The sequence below is a fragment of the Pangasianodon hypophthalmus genome, chromosome 19, assembly GCF_027358585.1.
Source record: "Pangasianodon hypophthalmus isolate fPanHyp1 chromosome 19, fPanHyp1.pri, whole genome shotgun sequence".
Taxonomy (NCBI): domain Eukaryota; kingdom Metazoa; phylum Chordata; class Actinopteri; order Siluriformes; family Pangasiidae; genus Pangasianodon; species Pangasianodon hypophthalmus.
In genome coordinates, this window is record NC_069728.1 from 11,419,562 (window position 1) to 11,439,008 (window position 19,447).

Below are 19,447 nucleotides of genomic sequence, written 5' to 3' on the forward strand. Positions count from 1 at the left end.
CGGAAATTGCGTCTAACTGTAGCAGGGTAGCTATGATACTGCATGAGAAAGCAGTGACATATAGCAAGTATCACAGTTTAATGTAAATTAATGACATTCATTGCCAGCTTGGGTTTTTCTTAGCACACACTGAGTCTGATTCTAATACGTCTCATGCTCAGCCAATCAATCAAGAGCAAACACCACAAACTAATCATTTATTGATGGCAGGGAGCAGCCATGAATTTCTAATGGCATTCGTCTTATTTAACAGTGCAGATCACATGGAGGAAATCCAAACAAGCTAGAAGGAAGGATGAGGAAAAAATACAGTATCATTCTTGGGAATATCGTTCTTTCTGACAGCCAGCCGACAAGTATTGATGAGGAAGGCTATCATGTGAAAGACACGGGCAAGGTGAGGGGTGGAAAGTGTGTGTAAGTTTGTGAGAGGTCTAGTGGGAAGCTGATGTGAGAGTTACAAATCTGAATTTTTGTCTTGTGGATTGGATTTAGTTCCTCAATGGGGTGAGTTGATTCAGTCAACTCAGTGCAAGGTTCATGGCTTTGGATGAAGTGAAATGTGATCTTTGTGAGTATCTGAAGCCAGTGAATTCAGAGTGCTGAGATTTAGCTGTAAGGTTGTGTTCAAGGAAGAGAAGAAAAGTCAAATTGGATTGAATCGACTTTTGCAGTGAGGAGTGAAGACACTGTAACAGTAACGTCTTGTGCTACAAGGATGTTTAGACCTCAGAATAGGACACAGCAAGAGCCCTGAAGTCCTGAGTTGCCATGCAGATGTGTAATTGTGAATCAAGGTGTGAAAATAATATGGTGTAAAACTCTTAGATGCCAAGACAAGAGCTTTGAATTTGATTCCTGCTGCAACAGGAAGCCAGTGGAGTGACCTCAGTAGGGGGGTTAATTCGTGAGGTTATGAACCATGCCAGCACCAGAATTCACAATACTTTCAAGGTGATATCTCATATGAAGGGGGACCAGCAAGAATTGAGTTACAGTCTAGAAACAAATAGGGCTTATACAAGAAGCTGAGCAGAATCTCTGGTCAGAAAAGGTCATACTCTTCTGATGTTATAAAGAAGAAATCAGCAGGATTTCATGGTGTGCCCAGCATCTAAAATTATACCAAGATTCTTGGCTGTATGTGCTGGGGTGGACAGCAATTGTGTCTATGGTCACTGATAGATCCAGCAAAAGGAACGTATTCATCAGTAAGTATATCAGTTAATTTTTTTCAAGGTTGATGAGTTTTCATCCAGGAAGAGATGTCAGAAGGCAGTCCAATATATTCTGGGTAACTTGGGAGGTGGATGGAGGAAAAGAGAAGTTGTGTGTCATAGGTGTAGCAGTGATAAGACAAGCCATGAGACCTGAACAAGAGTGGAGCAAGTGCTGACCCCTGAAGGACTCCCGTAGTAAGGTTGTGAAATGATAAACCTGAACCTCTCCAAGCTAGGTGGTAGGGTCGACCCTGTAGGTACGATGAGCACCAAGTCTATAAGAGTGGAAGTGAGGATGTAGATAGGTCAAGAAGGATGACAGGGCAGGCAGAATTCTCTCTGGCTTTGTGTGAAACTTCAGTGACTGCAAGGAGGGCAGTCTTCATTGAATACATGGACCTGTATATACACTCTTTCAAGTCCAAGAGGTCATTTAGTTATAAAGATATAAAGACAGCTGTGCTAGATCTGCATGTTACAATAGGAATTGAATAGGAATGGAAGGAGAGAAACAGGTCTGTATGTTAGTTGGATCAAGCATGGGCTTCTTAAGGAGAGGTGTAAGTCAAGCAGATTTGAATATTGGGGTTAAATAAAGATAGTAGAGAACAATGTACGCAAGATACATGTGCTGATTTACAACATTTAAAACCTTGACATGCCTTTTTTACTTCCCTCTGCTGAAACTAGTAAGTTGTTGTTTAACCCCTTAAACTATCAGCTTATTACTCAGTTCATCATCCTAAAGAATATTACTCAGTAACTACCATGAATTATACAAGGAAACTAATAGGAAGCAGTTACAAGTGTGAGGAATGTAAATCTGGATACACCAACGAGTCCTTAGAGGTTAAGGCCATCTTTCATACAAAATCAGGGCTCAGTGTTAAAGAAATCAAAAACTGAGAAACTAACATGACCCAATTCATGGCATATTGCAAACTGCAGTTTTTCAAAGGTATCTTTGAAATGGTAGGATTATAGTAGGCATAGAAACACATAATCTATATGGCAATTAAATAACCAAAAATATCAAATACTTGTTCTATGGAAGAACGAGGTCTTTGCACTTATGCCTAATGAGACTCTGAATTAGCACTTTACTAAAGGCAGTTGCAACTAGAGGGTAAACCAATTAAGCCTTTACTGCCTTTAGCTGGTAACCAACTTTAAGTTGTGAGCTACAAAGGCCTAATTAATGTGATCAAGATCTAGGCATTTTCCAATTAGATCTAGATGGGTATAATATGTCCGGAACATTTCTCACTTCGAGTATACCTACATTATTCCTTAGATTTTCTCCTCCTCATTTATTTAAAATGAAGCCATTTCTTGTATAACCAGAAATGCTAAAAAATAGCATGTTCAACAATGTTGTGACTGGCACTGTGCATAAGAATGATGATGGTAATTAAGTAGAAGCGGTGTATGCACCTTGCAAGCTTGATGATCTAAAAACAAACAATTATGAATGGCCTTCACCACAAGATGGTAAGTGTATATGGTGCTGCATGAAAGCACATATATATGAAATGCTTAATGAGCAGGGTGTTCAGTTTTTCATTACATTCAACCCACATAGATTGTGTTCTTATTTTGTCTGCCACTGTCAGGAGTTAAATGAGATATGGAGGATCAGTGTCTTGCGAAAATGTTGATGTACTTGCTGTACCACCACATCTGAGAACCACTCAGCAGGGCAGAAGAGGAGTGAACTTTGGTGCCCTGAAGAACTCTTGTCCCTGTTACAGCATACAGAGGCACTGGCATGACCAACTGGCATGACATACACTATGCATCAAAATTACAGAGAGCGAGAGAGAAAGAGAGGGGCTTCACACAGAGAGATAAAGAGGAGGTCATGCAGAGGGGACGCACACACACACAAGCCAGTCTCATATATGGTGATCACAGTTAACCTGAAGGGATGTAACAGAGTTTGTTGGTTCTCTGTTGCCCCCTGCTGGACATCACTGGAGAGACAAATCACACACTCCGCACAGAGCTCCAATGTAACAAGGCAGGTAAATATTTAAGGCATGCATAACTCTAATAGCTCACACACCTCACTGACCTAATAAAGTTATATCGCAAGGCTCCAAAAAAACTACCTGAACCTAGTGATAATACTCAGCTTAATAAACCATGAATCATTTTAAGTGTAAGAGACAAGTATAATGAAACAGCAACAAACATCACCTTCAATATAATCTCAGAATAACTCATCATTATGGAGTGAAACATACAGAGCACCATGTGATCCTGAATTAACCAGCCCAATTATGATCTGACAAACAGTGCCTATATAGGCTCTCCATCTGTATTTACATCCCAAATAACATGCTGAAATGAGTTAACAAAGCGTTATAGACTCATTTAGATTATAGCAAAGGAAAGTGGGTGGGGAAAAAGTCTATTTTCTAGTCTGGGTAATGTTGTTGATACCTAAGCTATAATATTTCATGCTAATAATATATCAGATAGTTTCAATTGACCTTTTCTCAGGCTAAACAAGCTGAGTCTGCGATTCACTCCTCCTCAGTCATTTCAGCTCAGCCCAAGGAACACTTATCATCCACTTTATGAAGCTCTGCACTAGTGAGAACATGTGTGGGTGGTTGTGTGTGGGTGTGTGTGTGTGGTGCATGAGTGAGCATCATTCACTCTAATTAATCACAATACCGCTTATTTCACTCCAGAGAAATGAGGGATGTATGGCACTGTCTCAATCTCCACATGGTTTATCTGTTCAAGGACATCTGAAGACACGCATATGATTAAAACAGTGTAAGTAGGATGTTGTCCTGCTGTTATGTCTGTTAATTTAGTCTTAACTTTAAGCACACAAACAAATGTATTGTTCTCTGTCTATACAGAAAAAGGAAAGTCTTCTTCATTGCATGTCAAGAATCATTTATGTAGCATTTGCACAGTGCACCTTGTTACTTCAATTGAACTACATTGTGACAGTTTCATAAAAATTTTACACTGTAGGGCTTCTCGGCTTAATGAAGACGACTGTAAAGAGCCAAAACCTTAATCAGATTCACAGCTTATCCTCCCACCAGGCACTGAGTGAGAAATATGAATAAACCATAAAGCACACAATGAGAGTGTATGCAGCACCCTGCCAAGCTTGTCTGCCAGCTTGAGATCATTCTGATCCAGCGGCTGCCCATAAAAGAAACTATTATTACATCAGGAGGCATTCAACAACCCAGCTTATCACCTAGGAGGTTTTCAATTAATACGCTAAATGGGTTATATTATAATAGGCTACCTGCTGTTCCTACTAACCACTAACAATCCTACAAATTATATATCTGTATATAATTGTTACATTCTAAACCTAGCATTTTTTCCTCTTTAACATAATTTGCACAGATCATTATCATTTCGAGCCTTTTTTCCTTTTTCACTTGTATATCTAAAATGCCATTTCACCTCCTGTTTATTATTCCAAATACTGGGAATAATAGGACTCAAATTCATTGCTACTTGGGATGCAAATACTATCTTAAAAATTCAACGCTGTGTGTGGTGAGATATTGTGCAAATCATCAAGATAAGCCACTACTTTGATGGATGAAGCAGGTGGAAACCACTTTACACTTTCTGTTCCAGAATTTCAAGTAAAGGTACTGAATGCAGACATTTAGGTCTAATTACAGAGGAAATTAAAAGGAAAGAGATCTTGTCAGTTTAGCATCATCATCATAATGAAATATGACATGAGTTACATTTACACAGATATTTATCCAATCATTAATTCATTCATCTTCAGTAACCGCTTTATTCTGTTCAGAGTGGTTCCAAAGTCTATCCCACACTAAATGGGAATATATTCAAGTAGGACACAGGGATAACATGTGAAACTCTGCACAGTAACCCAAGCACGGGTTCATCCCTGGAGCTGTGAGGTGGTGATGCTACCCACTGTGCTGCTCAGTCTAAGCATAAAGCTACTAAACACAAAAAAGGTTCCTTCTGTTAACCAGAAACAACTGATTGATAGTTGAAAGAAGAAAAGCAGGAAGAGCAGCAACTAAACTCTCCCCCACCCCTTTCCCCCAAAACACACACACAAATTTACTCCTAGAACACACAAGGCTCTATGTGGAAACTATAAATGATCGAAATATAAGTCAAGTAGACTGACTTACAATCAGGGGTTAAGAGGGGGAGTGCAATAATTATATGGAAATGTAAATCATAACATGGCATAATGGTGACAAAAATAATGATGTACTGTAGTACACTGCTTGGTTGAGAAATTATGTAGTTTAGCCCCAGAGGAGGAACAGACATTTATAAAGCACAAATGGAGCAGTGAGGCAAAGAAATGCTTTCATTTCAAAATCGTAAAATGTTTCCCTTCAGTCAAAGCAACTGTTCACTGATCAATAAAGCAAAATATGCCAGGAAATAATCAAGTGCTATGACTCAAAAACTGACAAACAAGGAATACTGAAGACCTGTTTGTTCCATTCCAGATTTAGTCCCCCATTTGCTGTTATAATAATCTCCACTCTTCTGGGAAGGCTTACCACTAGATTTGGCAGTGTGGCTGTTGGGATTTGCTCATTCAGCCATTAGTGAGAGCATTAGTGAGGTCAGGCACTGATTTTGGGTGAGGAGACCTGGGGTGCAGCCAGTGTTCCAGTTCATCCCAAAGGTGTTCGTGGGGTTGAGGTCATGGCTCTGTGCAGGCCACGCGAGTTCATACAAAGACATTCAATGCGCTTATGTGGTTCCGACTTTGTGGCAACAGTTTGGGGACAAACCACATATGGGTGTGATGGTCAGGTGTCCACATACTTTTGCCATATAGTGTTTGTAGGTGGAGCTGCTTTGGCAATGACTTCACTGTTAAAGTTCTTTATTATGTGATATATATAAAGATATAAATTTGAAATATGAGGTATGGTTAATAGTAATATCATTCACCCCAGACTGCTGCTGTCCTAGATGAGGCTCTTCCTGAAAACCCAGTGAAAGTAGAGTAGGATGAAAGGCTTCTCCATCCCTTTTAGAACAAAGGAATAGTCATTCTGTAGCTACATAATGAGTTATATAATGGAGTACCACCTGCAAAGTCTAGCTTTGCAGTAGTTCTTACACACAGCAAAATGTTTCAAACCTAAATGCTATAAATCTAAACAAGTAGTCATATCTGTCATTATTCCCATATATGATTTTAATCATGGTCAAAGCAGCAGGAAATTACACAGACTGTTATTCTTTTTTTTAAAAAAATCTCTAAAATACTGCTAGTATTTACATGCAGAAAAAAGATACCCAAGCAGAGACCTAAAAACAAACACCTGTGAAACACCTGCTATGGAGGTGATCACTATAAAAAATTATGAACACAGTCCTATTATGTTATATTCCATTCATAAGACATTATACACATTGTTATAATTGTTTATGAAAATACATTATGCTTTATAGTTAACTGTATTATGCATTATGAATATAGTATATATATATATATATATATATATATATATATATATATATATATATATATATATACATATATATACTTATATATATATATATATATATATATATATATATATATATATATATAAGTAGTTTTAATATAGTATAATATAGTATATAATATTATAAGTAGTATTCACAACATATCACGACCCCACTTTGCATAGTGCATTATGAGAATATATAATGCCTTATGAATGCATTGTAACATGGTTATGAATGTATTCTTAAGTCATTATACATAAAGCCTTCATAGAAAGTTTTACCACAATCTCATATAAGCAAGAGTCTAAAAACTTTTTTAAGTTGCAGAAATAGTGTTACATGATCCTAACTTGTTCAAATTTCAATGTGCATTTCCCAGAGTTAAATAAGACAGCTATCTCGCCTCTCTCTCTTTCTCTCTCTCTCTAACAGCCAGCCCATATGGAAAGAATCAAATCTGAATTGTAAACTCCAGCAAAAGCAGGAAATCTGTATTGACTTGATAGTGCATGACTTGGGTAAAATCCTTCTCCATCGTGCTGATGCTGTTATCCTGTTATGGACCACTGGCTTAATCTGCACAAAGACAGGACAGAAATGATAACAAAGAAACTCTAGGAAAAACTCTCCAAGTAAACTGTCAGTATATCAAGGGGCTGGAATAGAGAAGCATACTTTAAATTCTATTCACACTGCAGTGTTGGAATAAGGAGTAAGGGATAAGCTTTAAACAGGCTAAGTCTTAAATGGACATCTGCATTAGAAACTTTATCAAGAAAATGTATAAATGGGCTTTATATTAATTATATTCATTAATAAGTGATGAGATTCTGATTTTTTTCTGAAAGTGAACAGTGCTAATAAACCAGTCTTCACAACATAAAGCATGGTTTGGTTTTTAGGCAGTATTTATTTCCTTTAATTTCATATTGTAATTATTGTACAGTCAATCTGTAAATACAATTAAGCTAATTATTTTCTTACTTATCAGTCAAAAGTGCTTATAATGCAGCTTAAAATGTGTAATTATCTAGGGCATTTCTGAATGTCTATTAGTAGTAAGTCAAGACAACTGGACCTGGAGTTATAATCTTGAAGACTCAAAAAATTTGAAGCTTCTGAACTTTGACGGATTTCATAACACAAATCCAGCTGCCTTGATGTAACACTGGCAGAAAAATGTTCCTAATATTCCACGGAGGTGCCATTTTTTAATAAGCTGCTAAAAAGTTCATATTTCAAAGCCACAAACTAAGTATTTAATGGCCACACATTATTGTGCCATGTCCACAAATTGTGTAACTTGAGCCCATGTCTTAATATGCTGCAGGAAACGAATACTCAATTACCTCCAGTTAACTATTAGGCAGGAACGAGTGTAATATTATGTCATCTCCATGCTTAGGTCCCTATGGTCACAGTGGTCTAATTCAATTTATTTCTCTGTCTCACTCATTTTATTATACAAGAATTGCTATAAGCCACAGAACAGATCTTGAGAAACCTAACTTGTGGTTTTTAATAGGTTCATCATAAAAACCTCTTATTAAAAAATAACCACCATGTCACCTAAGTGGTTCTGTGCAATCAGACCACTCTGCTGTAGTTTTATGGGTCAGAGTTTTGAGATTTGATGAGGATTAGTTGAGGTGTTGGAGATGATGTGACCCCAGAGTCTGAGCCGGCTGACCCCTCCATCAGGAGCAATTACGAGCCTCACATGACTTACACACCCACACTGCAGCACACACTCTCCAGAGTACAAGTGCCTGTAGTGAGGCTTCAGCTGAACAAAGAAAAATAAGAAATCATACTCACAAGGAGAACATGGATGGATATTTAACACCAATTCATATATTGAAGTGACCCCACTGCATGTAAAAGGTATAACGCAATTTAATGATACAATAAAGAAAATTTGTTTATAAAGCAATATGAAATGTGCACACTGTCGAGACAGATGGCATACTTTCTGAGGAAGAAGAAGCATTTTCCAAGCGGGACCTTTGTCACTGCTCCACTTGTGCCTTGTATAGGTTTGCTCCTCCTCTGGGGTTAAACTACAGGCCTCAATTTTACACCAGTCAGGAAAATTACCTAAAAAATGTAAGAGAATATGAAAATGCAATATGTGTTACTATGATTTATGTACTGCTGATGTAATAGTAAAATCCATCTGCCCACTTGATGTACCTTTAAAATGATTGGTGTCTATCTCAATTTTGCTTATCACACCAGGATGCCCAAGTCTGAAGACGGCCCACTCAAATCCAGGGACCTGCAAGATCCCCTTCTTGTCTATCTGAGTGAGTATGTAGCGTAAGATCAGTGAAATTATACAGTCCCCTCTGAAAGGCTGCTTCTGGAATGGGCTCACTAATCTTTATTGATTATGTAACTCATGATGGCAGCAGAATGAATTAAGTCTACAGAAACATTCTGTCTGGCAATTTACAGAGAAATGCATCCACTCTAATTGAGAGGAACTTCATCATGCAGTAAGACAATGACCCAAAACTCACTGCAAACACAACAAATGACTTCATCAGGGAAAAAGGTGGAAGGTTTTACACTGGCCAAGTCAATCATCAGACCTTAACCCAGTTGAGCATGCATTTCACCTCCTGAACAGGAGACTGAAGGGTGAAACCCCCAAAACAAACAGCAACTGAAAGACGCTGTTGCATGCCTGGATAAGCATCACAAAAGAAGAATGCAACAGTTTGGTGATGTCAGTGGGTCGCCAGCTTGATGCAGTCACTGCATGCAAGGGCTTTGCAACCAAATATTAAGTGTTACTTACTCTAAGACTATCTGTTCCAATACTTTTGCCCATCTAAAAAATTGGGTGGTCTCCCACAAAAGGTGCCATGTTCCAAGTTGTTTAACACACTAGATGTAAATATTAGGAAATGAAAGCTGAAATTCAAACCCAAATGTCTTCCGTGTACAGCAAAACAAAAAGAATTGGGCTTGCTGTTCCAATACTTTTGGAGGGGACTGTACTTGGCACACTGTTTTGTTCTCATTTATTATCAGTGAACGCTTTTTCTTGGTCAGGGTCACAGTGGATACAGAATCTATCCCAGGAACATAGTATACACCCTAGCTGAGATGCCAGTTCATCAATGGCGCCATTCACACACACATTCACACTCTCATTCACACCTAGAGGCAATAATAATTCTATTATTATTGAAAGAGTATTATTATACTTTCAACACTTTGGGACGATCCAGGCGTCGCGCTGTCTCCCACCCATCGGCCATGTTGTCAGCTCTTCCCAAGCCTGCAAAAGTGCAAAAACGTGTAAGTTTGCTTCACAGCATTTGTACTTTTCTACACTATATTATCCATTAACAGGCTCTTGATGTAATCATGCAGAAATTTATTCGCATCACTCTTTATTTGAAACTAGTGCACACAATTGCCTCCTGTTTTTTAAAGCTTCATCTTGACTCAACATCAGATGAAGAAGAAGAACAAGCAATGCATGTCAAGGTGTTCTGTTTAAACACTGATAGCCTAATGAATCCCATACTGATCATGTTGCGTGGGTGACCGAAATGCGCATCGCTGTAGCCCACACACACTCCGCCATTGACCAGTGCGACAAGATCTATTTCCTCCTGACTGAGTGCACTGGACCAGTCTCTTTGTCCAACCCCATACACTCGCAATCTCGCAATACCTCCATCTGTCAACAGTTGGTAAATTGCATGCAGTTATTAACAAAAAACCTAAAATGTTGCCTTTTAAGAGCATTTTAAAATCTTAGTATAATAAGCTATAATCAGGGTACATTGTGTGCTTAGTACATAATGTAATTAGTGTGCTATTTTTCTTAAATATTATGTGATTTGACATTATGTGTGTATGTTACCAGGATACATGTTCAAGCGGATGTGGGTGACTCGATGGGGGAAGGTAACACTGAAGAAGTTGTGACAGGAATCAGAGTATCCAGGCTTCAGCATTGTCACTGGTACAATCTCGTCCCAGCTCTCTGAGTGAAGCTGTCAATCACATAGTTTTGATTTGACTCCATTTCATAAGCACTGAGACAGATTAGATATTAGGAGACAACGAATTACCTGTGCCACAGCTTCAAACTGGCTCTCTGAAGCAGCCATACCTGTACGGTCTCCCTCAAGAACTAAAGACGGCACAGACAGTCCATCTGAATCACAAACATGAGGCATAAAAGAGCTTGTTTAGTCTTCTCTTCTGAAAACTGAAATAATAGAATACTACAGGACACAGTCACAAATAAAGAGCTCATATGCACTATTACCCTGGATCCGCCTTGTTCTTGGCAGACTGCAGAGATTGTTAAACTGACCATTTTACTTACAAGGATATACTGAAATAACCTGCACCTTTTTATTTTACTTTTTAAAATGAAATCTGCAACTTATTTCAGTATTAATTTCTTGCTTACTGCATCTTAATAGCTTACTGTCTGCAACATCTTTCTCTCAATTAGTCCTAGGTTTACCTATTGGACTTCAATTCGAAATCGATTACAATGTCACATTATTGTGACATTATACTGCTACAGCTGTTTCGAAAGAATTTGGCCAATGAAATACAGAATGGAGGTGGAAAAAATGCACAGCTACCCTTTTCCCCCAAATCTTCTTCAATTTTAGATGTATACCACCATCTAGTGCACAAGTCTCAAACTCAAGGACCATGGGCCAAACGTTGCCTGTTGTTTCATTTCATTCTGTCTGTGCGAACTTTCAAAAAAATAATGAACTGGCCCATAGTGCAGTACTAGCTAACATTTCCACAGTAGAGCTGTAATAAATAAATCCCCCGTACAAGTCACGTATCTTTATAGTGACCATCCATTCAATCCACATCCCACATGATCTATCTATGCCCCAGGCGTGACAGCACGCTTAATTATTGTAAAGAAACGCGTGAACTTACAACAGTGGCCATGAAACATGAGGAAAATATGATTTTACTTTAAAATTATAACATTATAAGATTATATATTTGTGTTTATTCCATTTGCCCATAAATATCGTTATTGTACAAACACTTATTTTATGGACTTAGAGACATAGCATAAAACAAACTCATCAGGGCATGGTGGCTTAAGGCGAATCTACTGCATGTGACGCATGTCTACATATGCCTCAGAAATGCATCCAGTGTTAACTGGCCAAGGATATAATGACTGACTACAAAAAAGAGGTTGATGGAGAGAGAAAGCATGAGTGGTGAGAGAGTGAGGGCATTTAAGTTCTTAGCAAAGATAAGGGTATGAGTTCTTTTTTACATACAGTAAAGAAGCTTTGTTATGAAAGAATACAACCTTTTTAATGATCATGAAATAAAAAAGAACAGACTGAACTGACTGATAACCGGGAGTGGAAGACACTTGAGTAATCAAAGTATTTTGTCAATATGATTAAGTACTATTTTGGTGTATTATACTTTACATGAGTATTATTAAAAAAAACTCCTTACATTTTTATTTATACCTTCAACATACATGTTACAAATCAGTCAGTGACTGTACGCTATACATCAATCGAATGGCCTCCGATGCATTTTATTTACATTTCAGTTTAAAGCAGCAAATCAAATTCATCAGTGTAGAATAAAACTACTAAGAATCACCAATTCATCATCTGCTGTTACATTTTCATGCAACAAATTAGTGCTATAGCGATCCGGGTGTGTCTGATGATGAATAAGTCACCAGACTGTAGTGTTGAACTTGAGGATGAGAGCGCCTGGCCCTACCTCAGTCAAATGTAAATATAAAATGAGCTGTCTTCTTTGCCTCCCTAGAAGGCACGAGTTTGGAAAAGCATGTTGAGATATGGTTCACTAATTTTCTATTGTTAACTAGCTATATTTAACTACTTTATTTAACTACTTTCCTTTGCTAATGCCAGGTTAGACTAGCATCAATTCCAGTAGCTAGCATAACTGGCTAGATCGCAAATCATACATATGACAAGCAAACCTACAGAGACTGAATGATGTTTTCAGGCAAAGAAAAAAACATGTAGCTCTTTTGGATAAGTCGTAAAAGTTAGTTTTCACATGAAAACATGACAATAAGTTAATTTTATTATTTACAAACATTTACTTTTTAGTACTTGTGTACATTTTTGGCTGGATACTTCCAGTATTAATTGAGTAAAAATTTTAAACATTATATATACAGTACTTTCACTTAAGTATAATTTATCAGTACTTTTTCCACCCTTGCTCATGACCTGTTCATGATCAGATTAGAGAATAAACACATTTATAATACATAAAAATGATTTGGTTCCTTGAGGGGTGCCAATGCCAACGAGGCCTGGGCAAAAATTGAGTTTGATACATGTGATCTAGTGTATGAATATTGCTTTTTCCCCTCTGAGTGATGCCTGCGTGTGTGCATTCGAAGAATGGGTTCAGTCATTTAGTCAGACAGTCATATCCTTTAGGCACTTAAAATTGAATGATAATAAATGTCATGTATGTTGTTGATATTAGCTGAACAATACTTTAAATTGTAAACTGTGTTAAGACACATGTATTAATTTGTACTTTAATAACTTTCATGCTTTAATAAATTTAATACTGTTTCTTAACTATTCTATACACCCCTTCTGGTTGCCCTTACATACCGAGACAGGCAGCCTGAATAGAAATGGAAGGCGCATAGTTTCCTGTGAAGAACGACGTGTCCACATCAAAGCCATGAATGACACCAGGAACTCCCAACTGCACAATGCACCAGTCATGACCTTTAGCACAAGATAACAGAAACTGTACTGTGCATCTTTCATGAGATCAATACGTGACTTTTAAGCAGACAGGAGTTTTGAGAATTATAAGACAGTCCCTCATAGCCAGGTCAGATAGCCTTGTCCAGTTGCAATACTTCAAAGAGCTCTTTTCCATCCCGTCATTTTATTGATCAAGTGGAGCAGATAGATGAGGGTTCTTAGTGAAGGTGGCCCACACTACTCACACTCATCAAAGCCATAAAGTAGATCAATGCCAAGGTCACAAATAAGAAGTTGATGTCTGAGAGATGAAAGTTGGCCAACTGAGATTTTCTGATAGAAATGGAATGATACCTGGTATTCTTTTCCTTCTTGTTTCCCAACCGTCCATCCATTTCCCAAACTCAGTGAAAGCTGAGGCAAGGAACTCTGCAGGCTCCTTCTTCAGAGCACAGATTCCCAATATTTATTCATAAGAAATAATTAAGAGGGAATAAAATTAAGATTTGAACATGCTTCTATGCACATAGGAGTTTTAGTTACTGAATTATGCAAGAGTAAAAACTGACTGGTCCTTTGATGCTGTACCTTCAAGAGATTTCGAGCAGGAGCAAACCACTCATCTGTCGCAAAAATCACCTAGAGTAACAAATGGAGTAGCAAATTAAGCATAGGCAACCTCATGAAATTCAGAATGACATTATTCACAGTTATTGAGAGAAGCTCAGCATGCTGTATTTGTGGTCAGTTTTTACCTTTCCTCCTGCTGTTTCACACGCAAGATTGTTAAACTGCACAAAATCTGGTTGACCGGAGTTCAATTTCACAGCTGATCGGTTTGCCATCCTCAATGTGAAATGCTTCAAAAATTGTTATAAGCCCTTGAGGATTGCCAGAAAAAAATGCTTCTTTCTCGTCCTACTGAGTTTTTCAGGTGGAAAAACTGTGTTTACTAAAAAGGTCGAACAGAGCAAAGTACACATTCAGAGCAGTCTCACTGTTTTTTTTTTTTTTTAAATTCAACAAGAAACATCGGGTGCCCCTAGTGTGGTATGGACAGGAGAGCAGTTTTCCTAAAGTTTATATATTAGTTATGTAATTAATTTAAAGTAGCATTTTGGCTCAGCAAGGCACAATACCTTCTTATGTGAAATAATGTGTTACTATAGTGGAGTTTCAGTGGGTGACATGGTCAATAAAGCATAATTTCCTGGAATATAGTCATTAGCTGTAAAACAATAACAGAATGATGTATTAAATAAAAAATTTGCTAAATATTGTACATTTTCTGTTCACTTGTATTGAATACATGATGCATCCTGCTCCTGAATACACCCCTTAATGGAATAATCCATTTAAATGGAGTCGAGAAACACATTTTCAAGAACCAGAATGGGACTAATATATAAACATAATTCAAATTGATATAAATTTATTGTTGCAAGTGAACTGCAAGTAATTTTACAGCTGCCTGAGACTCCTTAAAGTACTCTCAAAGATGTCATTTTAAACCATTAAAATGAACCAAGTAGAATGATACATTGTTTAATATTCATGCCCAGAAAGGTAGTAAACTAATTATATTTCTACACTTTTACTCTTATTAAAAATGTGCAAATCTATGAATATGTCATATGTCAGCTAATTTGCTAGTAAATTAGCTCACATTTGTCATAGGAAGAAAAAAGTGGGAAAAGAGTGGGTCTCGATTTGTTCAGTCATTAGTAATGAGTTTCCACGTTTCACTTTACAATACTGTTCCTTTACAATACTGTTGCAGAAACAACTCAGTCATTCTCTTCATCATAGCCAAATGTGCAAAGTTCTCTTCATCATAGCATCATAACATCATAGCCAAACGCTGCTCATAGCGTAAAGTGATATGCAAAGCAATACTCATAAATAATTCATATAATTTTGAGCTGTTACAGGGGCATATATTAGAGCTGTCATATTCACATTCAAACTCACTTAACTAATGAAATAAAAAGTAATAATAAGCTTATAATTTTATACGTGCTCAACCTGGTCAAACATTAGTGTATCACATAATTGTGCTCATTACCACACAAACCATGGAGCATGAAAATTCTGTCACTTTTTAAGCAAAAAAGATCATGTTTAGCCTCCCATTCATCACTGGTTAGTAGTGAGTAAAGTATTAATGAAGCACTATTGAGTCATTCCTGCTTAGTACCTGTAGAGTTACCTATTAACTGTGAAACAGTATTGTAATGTGCTACTGCAATGCTTTATTTACACAAATGTACATCTTCATGTCCAAGACAGCCTTTAGTTTTGCTGGTGGTTTGAGCACTTGGAAAGTGATTTACAGATGAAATGTATCTTCATATATTGGGGAGACATTTGTAAATTTGTGAATTGAGCTTATAAAGAGAATTTTCCTCTTGGTAAACAAGCCAATATCTTCAGTATCAAAGACATCTAAATGCAGGATTTCAATCATAGTGCCTGAGTCAGCCAACACTGATGAAGAGCTGAGGAAATCTGGATAAGTAGTGAACTGTAAGATTCTCACTATAGATGCTACAAATTCCATGGCTGTTGGATGGATTCACTGCAGCGTGGCCTGACAGACTGCATCTGTGATCTCATTTAGTTCAGATGGAACATGCAGACAATCATCTTCTCGAATGCCAACAGTACTGTAAAGTAAATCAAGAACAGACACAGTCACAGTCTGTATCTTGGCAGTGGATACCCACAAGTCAGAGGCCTCTGTGAGGGAGCTTTGCTGGATCCTTAGAAGAATTGTGCTCAGGTGAGGAGATGGAAGGTACTACTGAGTGTACTCCATCATCAACTGTCGAGTGTGTGCTGGGTTTGGAGGACAACCTGGTGTTCAGATGTGTTTTCATGTTCCTTTTGCTAACTTTGCTGAGGGCTTATTGCTTATTCTTTTCTGAAAATACAGTAACTGTCTCCATAACCTGACCACTGCGATGGGGTCCAGGGTGTCCCCTGCCTTGTGCCCCGAGTCCCCTGGGATAGGATCCAGGCTCCCCTGCAACCCTGTGTACGATGAGCAGTATGGAAAATGGATGGATAACCTGACCAGGATGTGTAGAATGTATTTACAGTGTCTGTAAATATCTCTGATATGATAAGTGAAGACATCAAGTCATCCTGCTCTGTGTAGACTTACATGTCTGTACCATTAATGGACTCATCATCTGAGAAACCAACAACTGATTTTAGTGATGGGAGGCAAGACAGCAGCAGGTGCTTTGCTGATTTTCTTGCAGTCATACACAAGCTGATATGTGTCAGACTTGCTTATGTCTTTTTCCCCTTAGTGCCATACAAAGGGACTGCAGACATACTTCTCCCAGCAGTTAGTTTTATGACCTGAGGGTTTGAATATACTTCTAACCTCCAACATATCTGATCTGTAAGATTTCTGAGAAGTGTACTGATGCTTTCAGAGAGTTCAGCATCTTGAGAAGCAATATCTTGATTGTCATTTGAATCAAAGATGCCAGAAACATTCACAAGAATTCTTTTTATTACTGTTTTATTTTTCCATTATTATTCTTGCAGATGTGGCAGGGAATCACAAGGTTTGTAAAGTCACCTGGTTTGAGAAGGCAAACTCCTTTTGGTTTCTAATACAGTAGTCAGAGATGACAAGCTTTTACTGTTTTGGGAGGGAAGATGGCCTAGAGGACATGGACCTCTGTGGTTGCTCAAAGCTCACTATGCTCCCTGAATGGCCATGACCATACCCAACATATTCTAGTACACTGTCTAAAACATCCATTGCCCACTGGTGTTCAGTTAGGTTTGTTTAGTTTAGTTTGCTGTGCTCAGTGAGCAATGGTTCAATTTTCAGCTACAAAATTTTCTACAATTTTAGAGGCACAAGATGCCAAATGTTAACTATTAGAAGTGCCTAGACAGTCTTGAGCTTGTCTCAGACTTCTAAAGGACTTCACTTATGACAGCAGAAGCCTTCGCTTGAAATGTGAAGTACCAGAATACTGAACAGTGCCAAACCAACACCACTAGTACAGCTTGTTGATTGAGACTCTTCAGGACTGCAAGCCAAATCAGGCTGTGAAGGACCTTCCTCAGTAACAAAGCCCTAAAGAGCTGATAACTCAGCAGCAAGAGATACATGAGGTCTGTTTTATAAAATCAGACACAACTGGCTCCATGTTCTCTTGTTTGTTACATGGTAAGCATCTTTCTAACAGCCTCTTTTTTGCAGTCATTGAGGTCATGTTGCTTTAATGATCAATAACTACTGGTGCTTTGGTGGTCTCACTGAAACTCCTGTGAAAACACATAATGGTTCACTCTCACCTGAAGTGGGTTGAAACAGGACTTCTGATTTAACATCTGCAGTGGAAATTTTCCTGCGTTTTCAGTCTGAGTACCATTAATTCCACAAAAAAAGATGTGCATGCTGGTTACAGTTAAGTGTTTTGATCAATTCATTCTGAGGTATTTGTGTCATTTGTAAAACATCCCATGTCCACCACTGAATTCTGATGTTCCAACTGCTGCACTCTGCCAAGCAACTGACATATGTATCAATAACTGCAGTCGTAACATCTCCAGCCAAAGAGTGGAAATAGGTTTTAAAGTCATCTTTAGTAACTGAGGCTTTGCCACTACATCCAGAAAAGATAGTATTCAGCTTGCCTGAAACCATTTTTCTACAGCTTGGGAGCCAAGAGATGAGTGGTGTGATGAGCAGTAACATTTATAGTGTGTTCAATAAATATGTACAGCAACAGGTAAGCAGTGAGAACACAGCTTGTCAGGTGGTCAAGCAAGCAGACATCCATCCAAATAGTCAACACTTACCTTATGGTATATTCAAAATTTGACTTGCTGCAGTACACAAGCACTATATTTAAATCATAACCATGCAATTATTTGTGTCCAGATTTGCATTAGCCATTTCATTATACAATATTTTATTACACTTGGGCCAGATGTATAGGCAACTTCACAGCTGAAGAGGCACCCATGCTGCTTTATGGGAACACATTAGAAATGCAGTCTGTGGTAAATGTAGATATTTTGCTTAAAACACTGGAAACCTAGGGTGCTTCAATCAGCTATTAGGTGTTGCCCCTATATAACAGAAATGAAAATGTCATTTTATAAATCAGTGGCAATGATCCAATTCTTATCAGAAAACTGTTTACATGGGTTATGCTCATTCCAAACTGTACTCATACAGCTGTTCGCTGTCCAGTGATGACGGTTTGCCAGCTATAACTTCTAACATACAAATCTACCATTAACCTTGGCATTATACACTATATGGCCAAAGGTTTGTAGACACCTGACCATCATACCCATATGTGCATTTTAAACATCCCATTCAAGATTTAACTCCCCTTTTACTGTTATAACCTCCACTCTTCTGGGAAGACTTTCCACTGGAACAGGTTTGGGCCTCTTAGTGCCAGTCAAGGGAAACTAATGCTACAGCACAAAACATCTTGGACCAGGGCCTTTCAATCTTAATCACAAAGGGCCAGTGTGGCTGCAGTCCTTCATTCCAACCAAGCAGGAGCCACACCAGGTGCCACTTGTTTCATCAGTTCTTCTTGGTCTCCAATCAATGATCATGTGTGCTCCTATCTGGTTGGTATGAAAGCCTGCGGCCACACCGGCACTTTGCGGATACAATAAAGACACGCCTTCACAATTGTGTGCTTCCAACATTGTAGCAACAGTTTGGGGAAGACCCACATATGGATGTGATGGCCAGATGTCCACATATTTGGCCATAGTGTACCAACAAATGTACTTACAGCCAGAATCACTTCCAAGCTCACAGGTTAACCACACTGCTCAAGCATCAGACAAAGACATGAGGTTCGGCTGCATCAGAAACAGCATACATATGCAAGTCTATTTTATAATGCCTAACCTGACATCTTTTTGATAGAATTGCAATTTAGGTATAAAGCTGCACTCTAAACTATACACATCCATTATTAAGTG

General features: G+C 38.1%; 1 protein-coding gene across 2 annotated transcripts; it reads right to left on the reverse strand.

Annotated features, from left to right (window-relative positions):
* Positions 1–7,603: 7,603 nt before the first annotated feature.
* Positions 7,604–14,439, reverse strand: allc (allantoicase). 2 transcript variants are annotated; one of them, XM_026923418.3, is made up of 11 exons: positions 14,215–14,439; positions 14,048–14,098; positions 13,814–13,898; positions 13,358–13,477; positions 10,808–10,893; positions 10,597–10,729; positions 10,255–10,410; positions 9,929–10,002; positions 8,907–9,015; positions 8,683–8,810; positions 7,604–8,499 (listed from the first exon to the last, which is right to left on the reverse strand). In XM_026923418.3, the coding sequence occupies exons 1-11, from the start codon at positions 14,302–14,304 to the stop codon at positions 8,329–8,331; spliced, it is 1,203 nt and encodes a 400-aa protein (XP_026779219.1). In that variant the 5' UTR covers positions 14,305–14,439; the 3' UTR covers positions 7,604–8,328. The 2 variants fall into 2 exon arrangements, with proteins under 2 accessions (XP_026779219.1, XP_026779218.1); XM_026923417.3 differs by having other exon boundaries at positions 13,814–13,901; positions 14,215–14,438.
* Between the last annotated feature and the right edge of the window lie 5,008 nt (positions 14,440–19,447).

What these genes read in the sequence shown, in the direction of transcription:
- allc (XM_026923417.3), bottom strand. Translation starts at nt 14,304, where the DNA reads ATGGCAAACCGATCAGCTGTGAAATTGAACTCCGGTCAACCAGATTTT. An exon ending in GTGAAACAGCAGGAGGAAAG is followed by an intron (nt 14,099 to 14,214) that starts GTAAAAACTGAC and finishes TTGTTACTCTAG; the next exon opens with GTGATTTTTGCGACAGATGA. An exon ending in TGCTTCTTCTTCCTCAGAAA is followed by an intron (nt 8,500 to 8,682) that starts GTATGCCATCTG and finishes TTCTTTGTTCAG; the next exon opens with CTGAAGCCTCACTACAGGCA.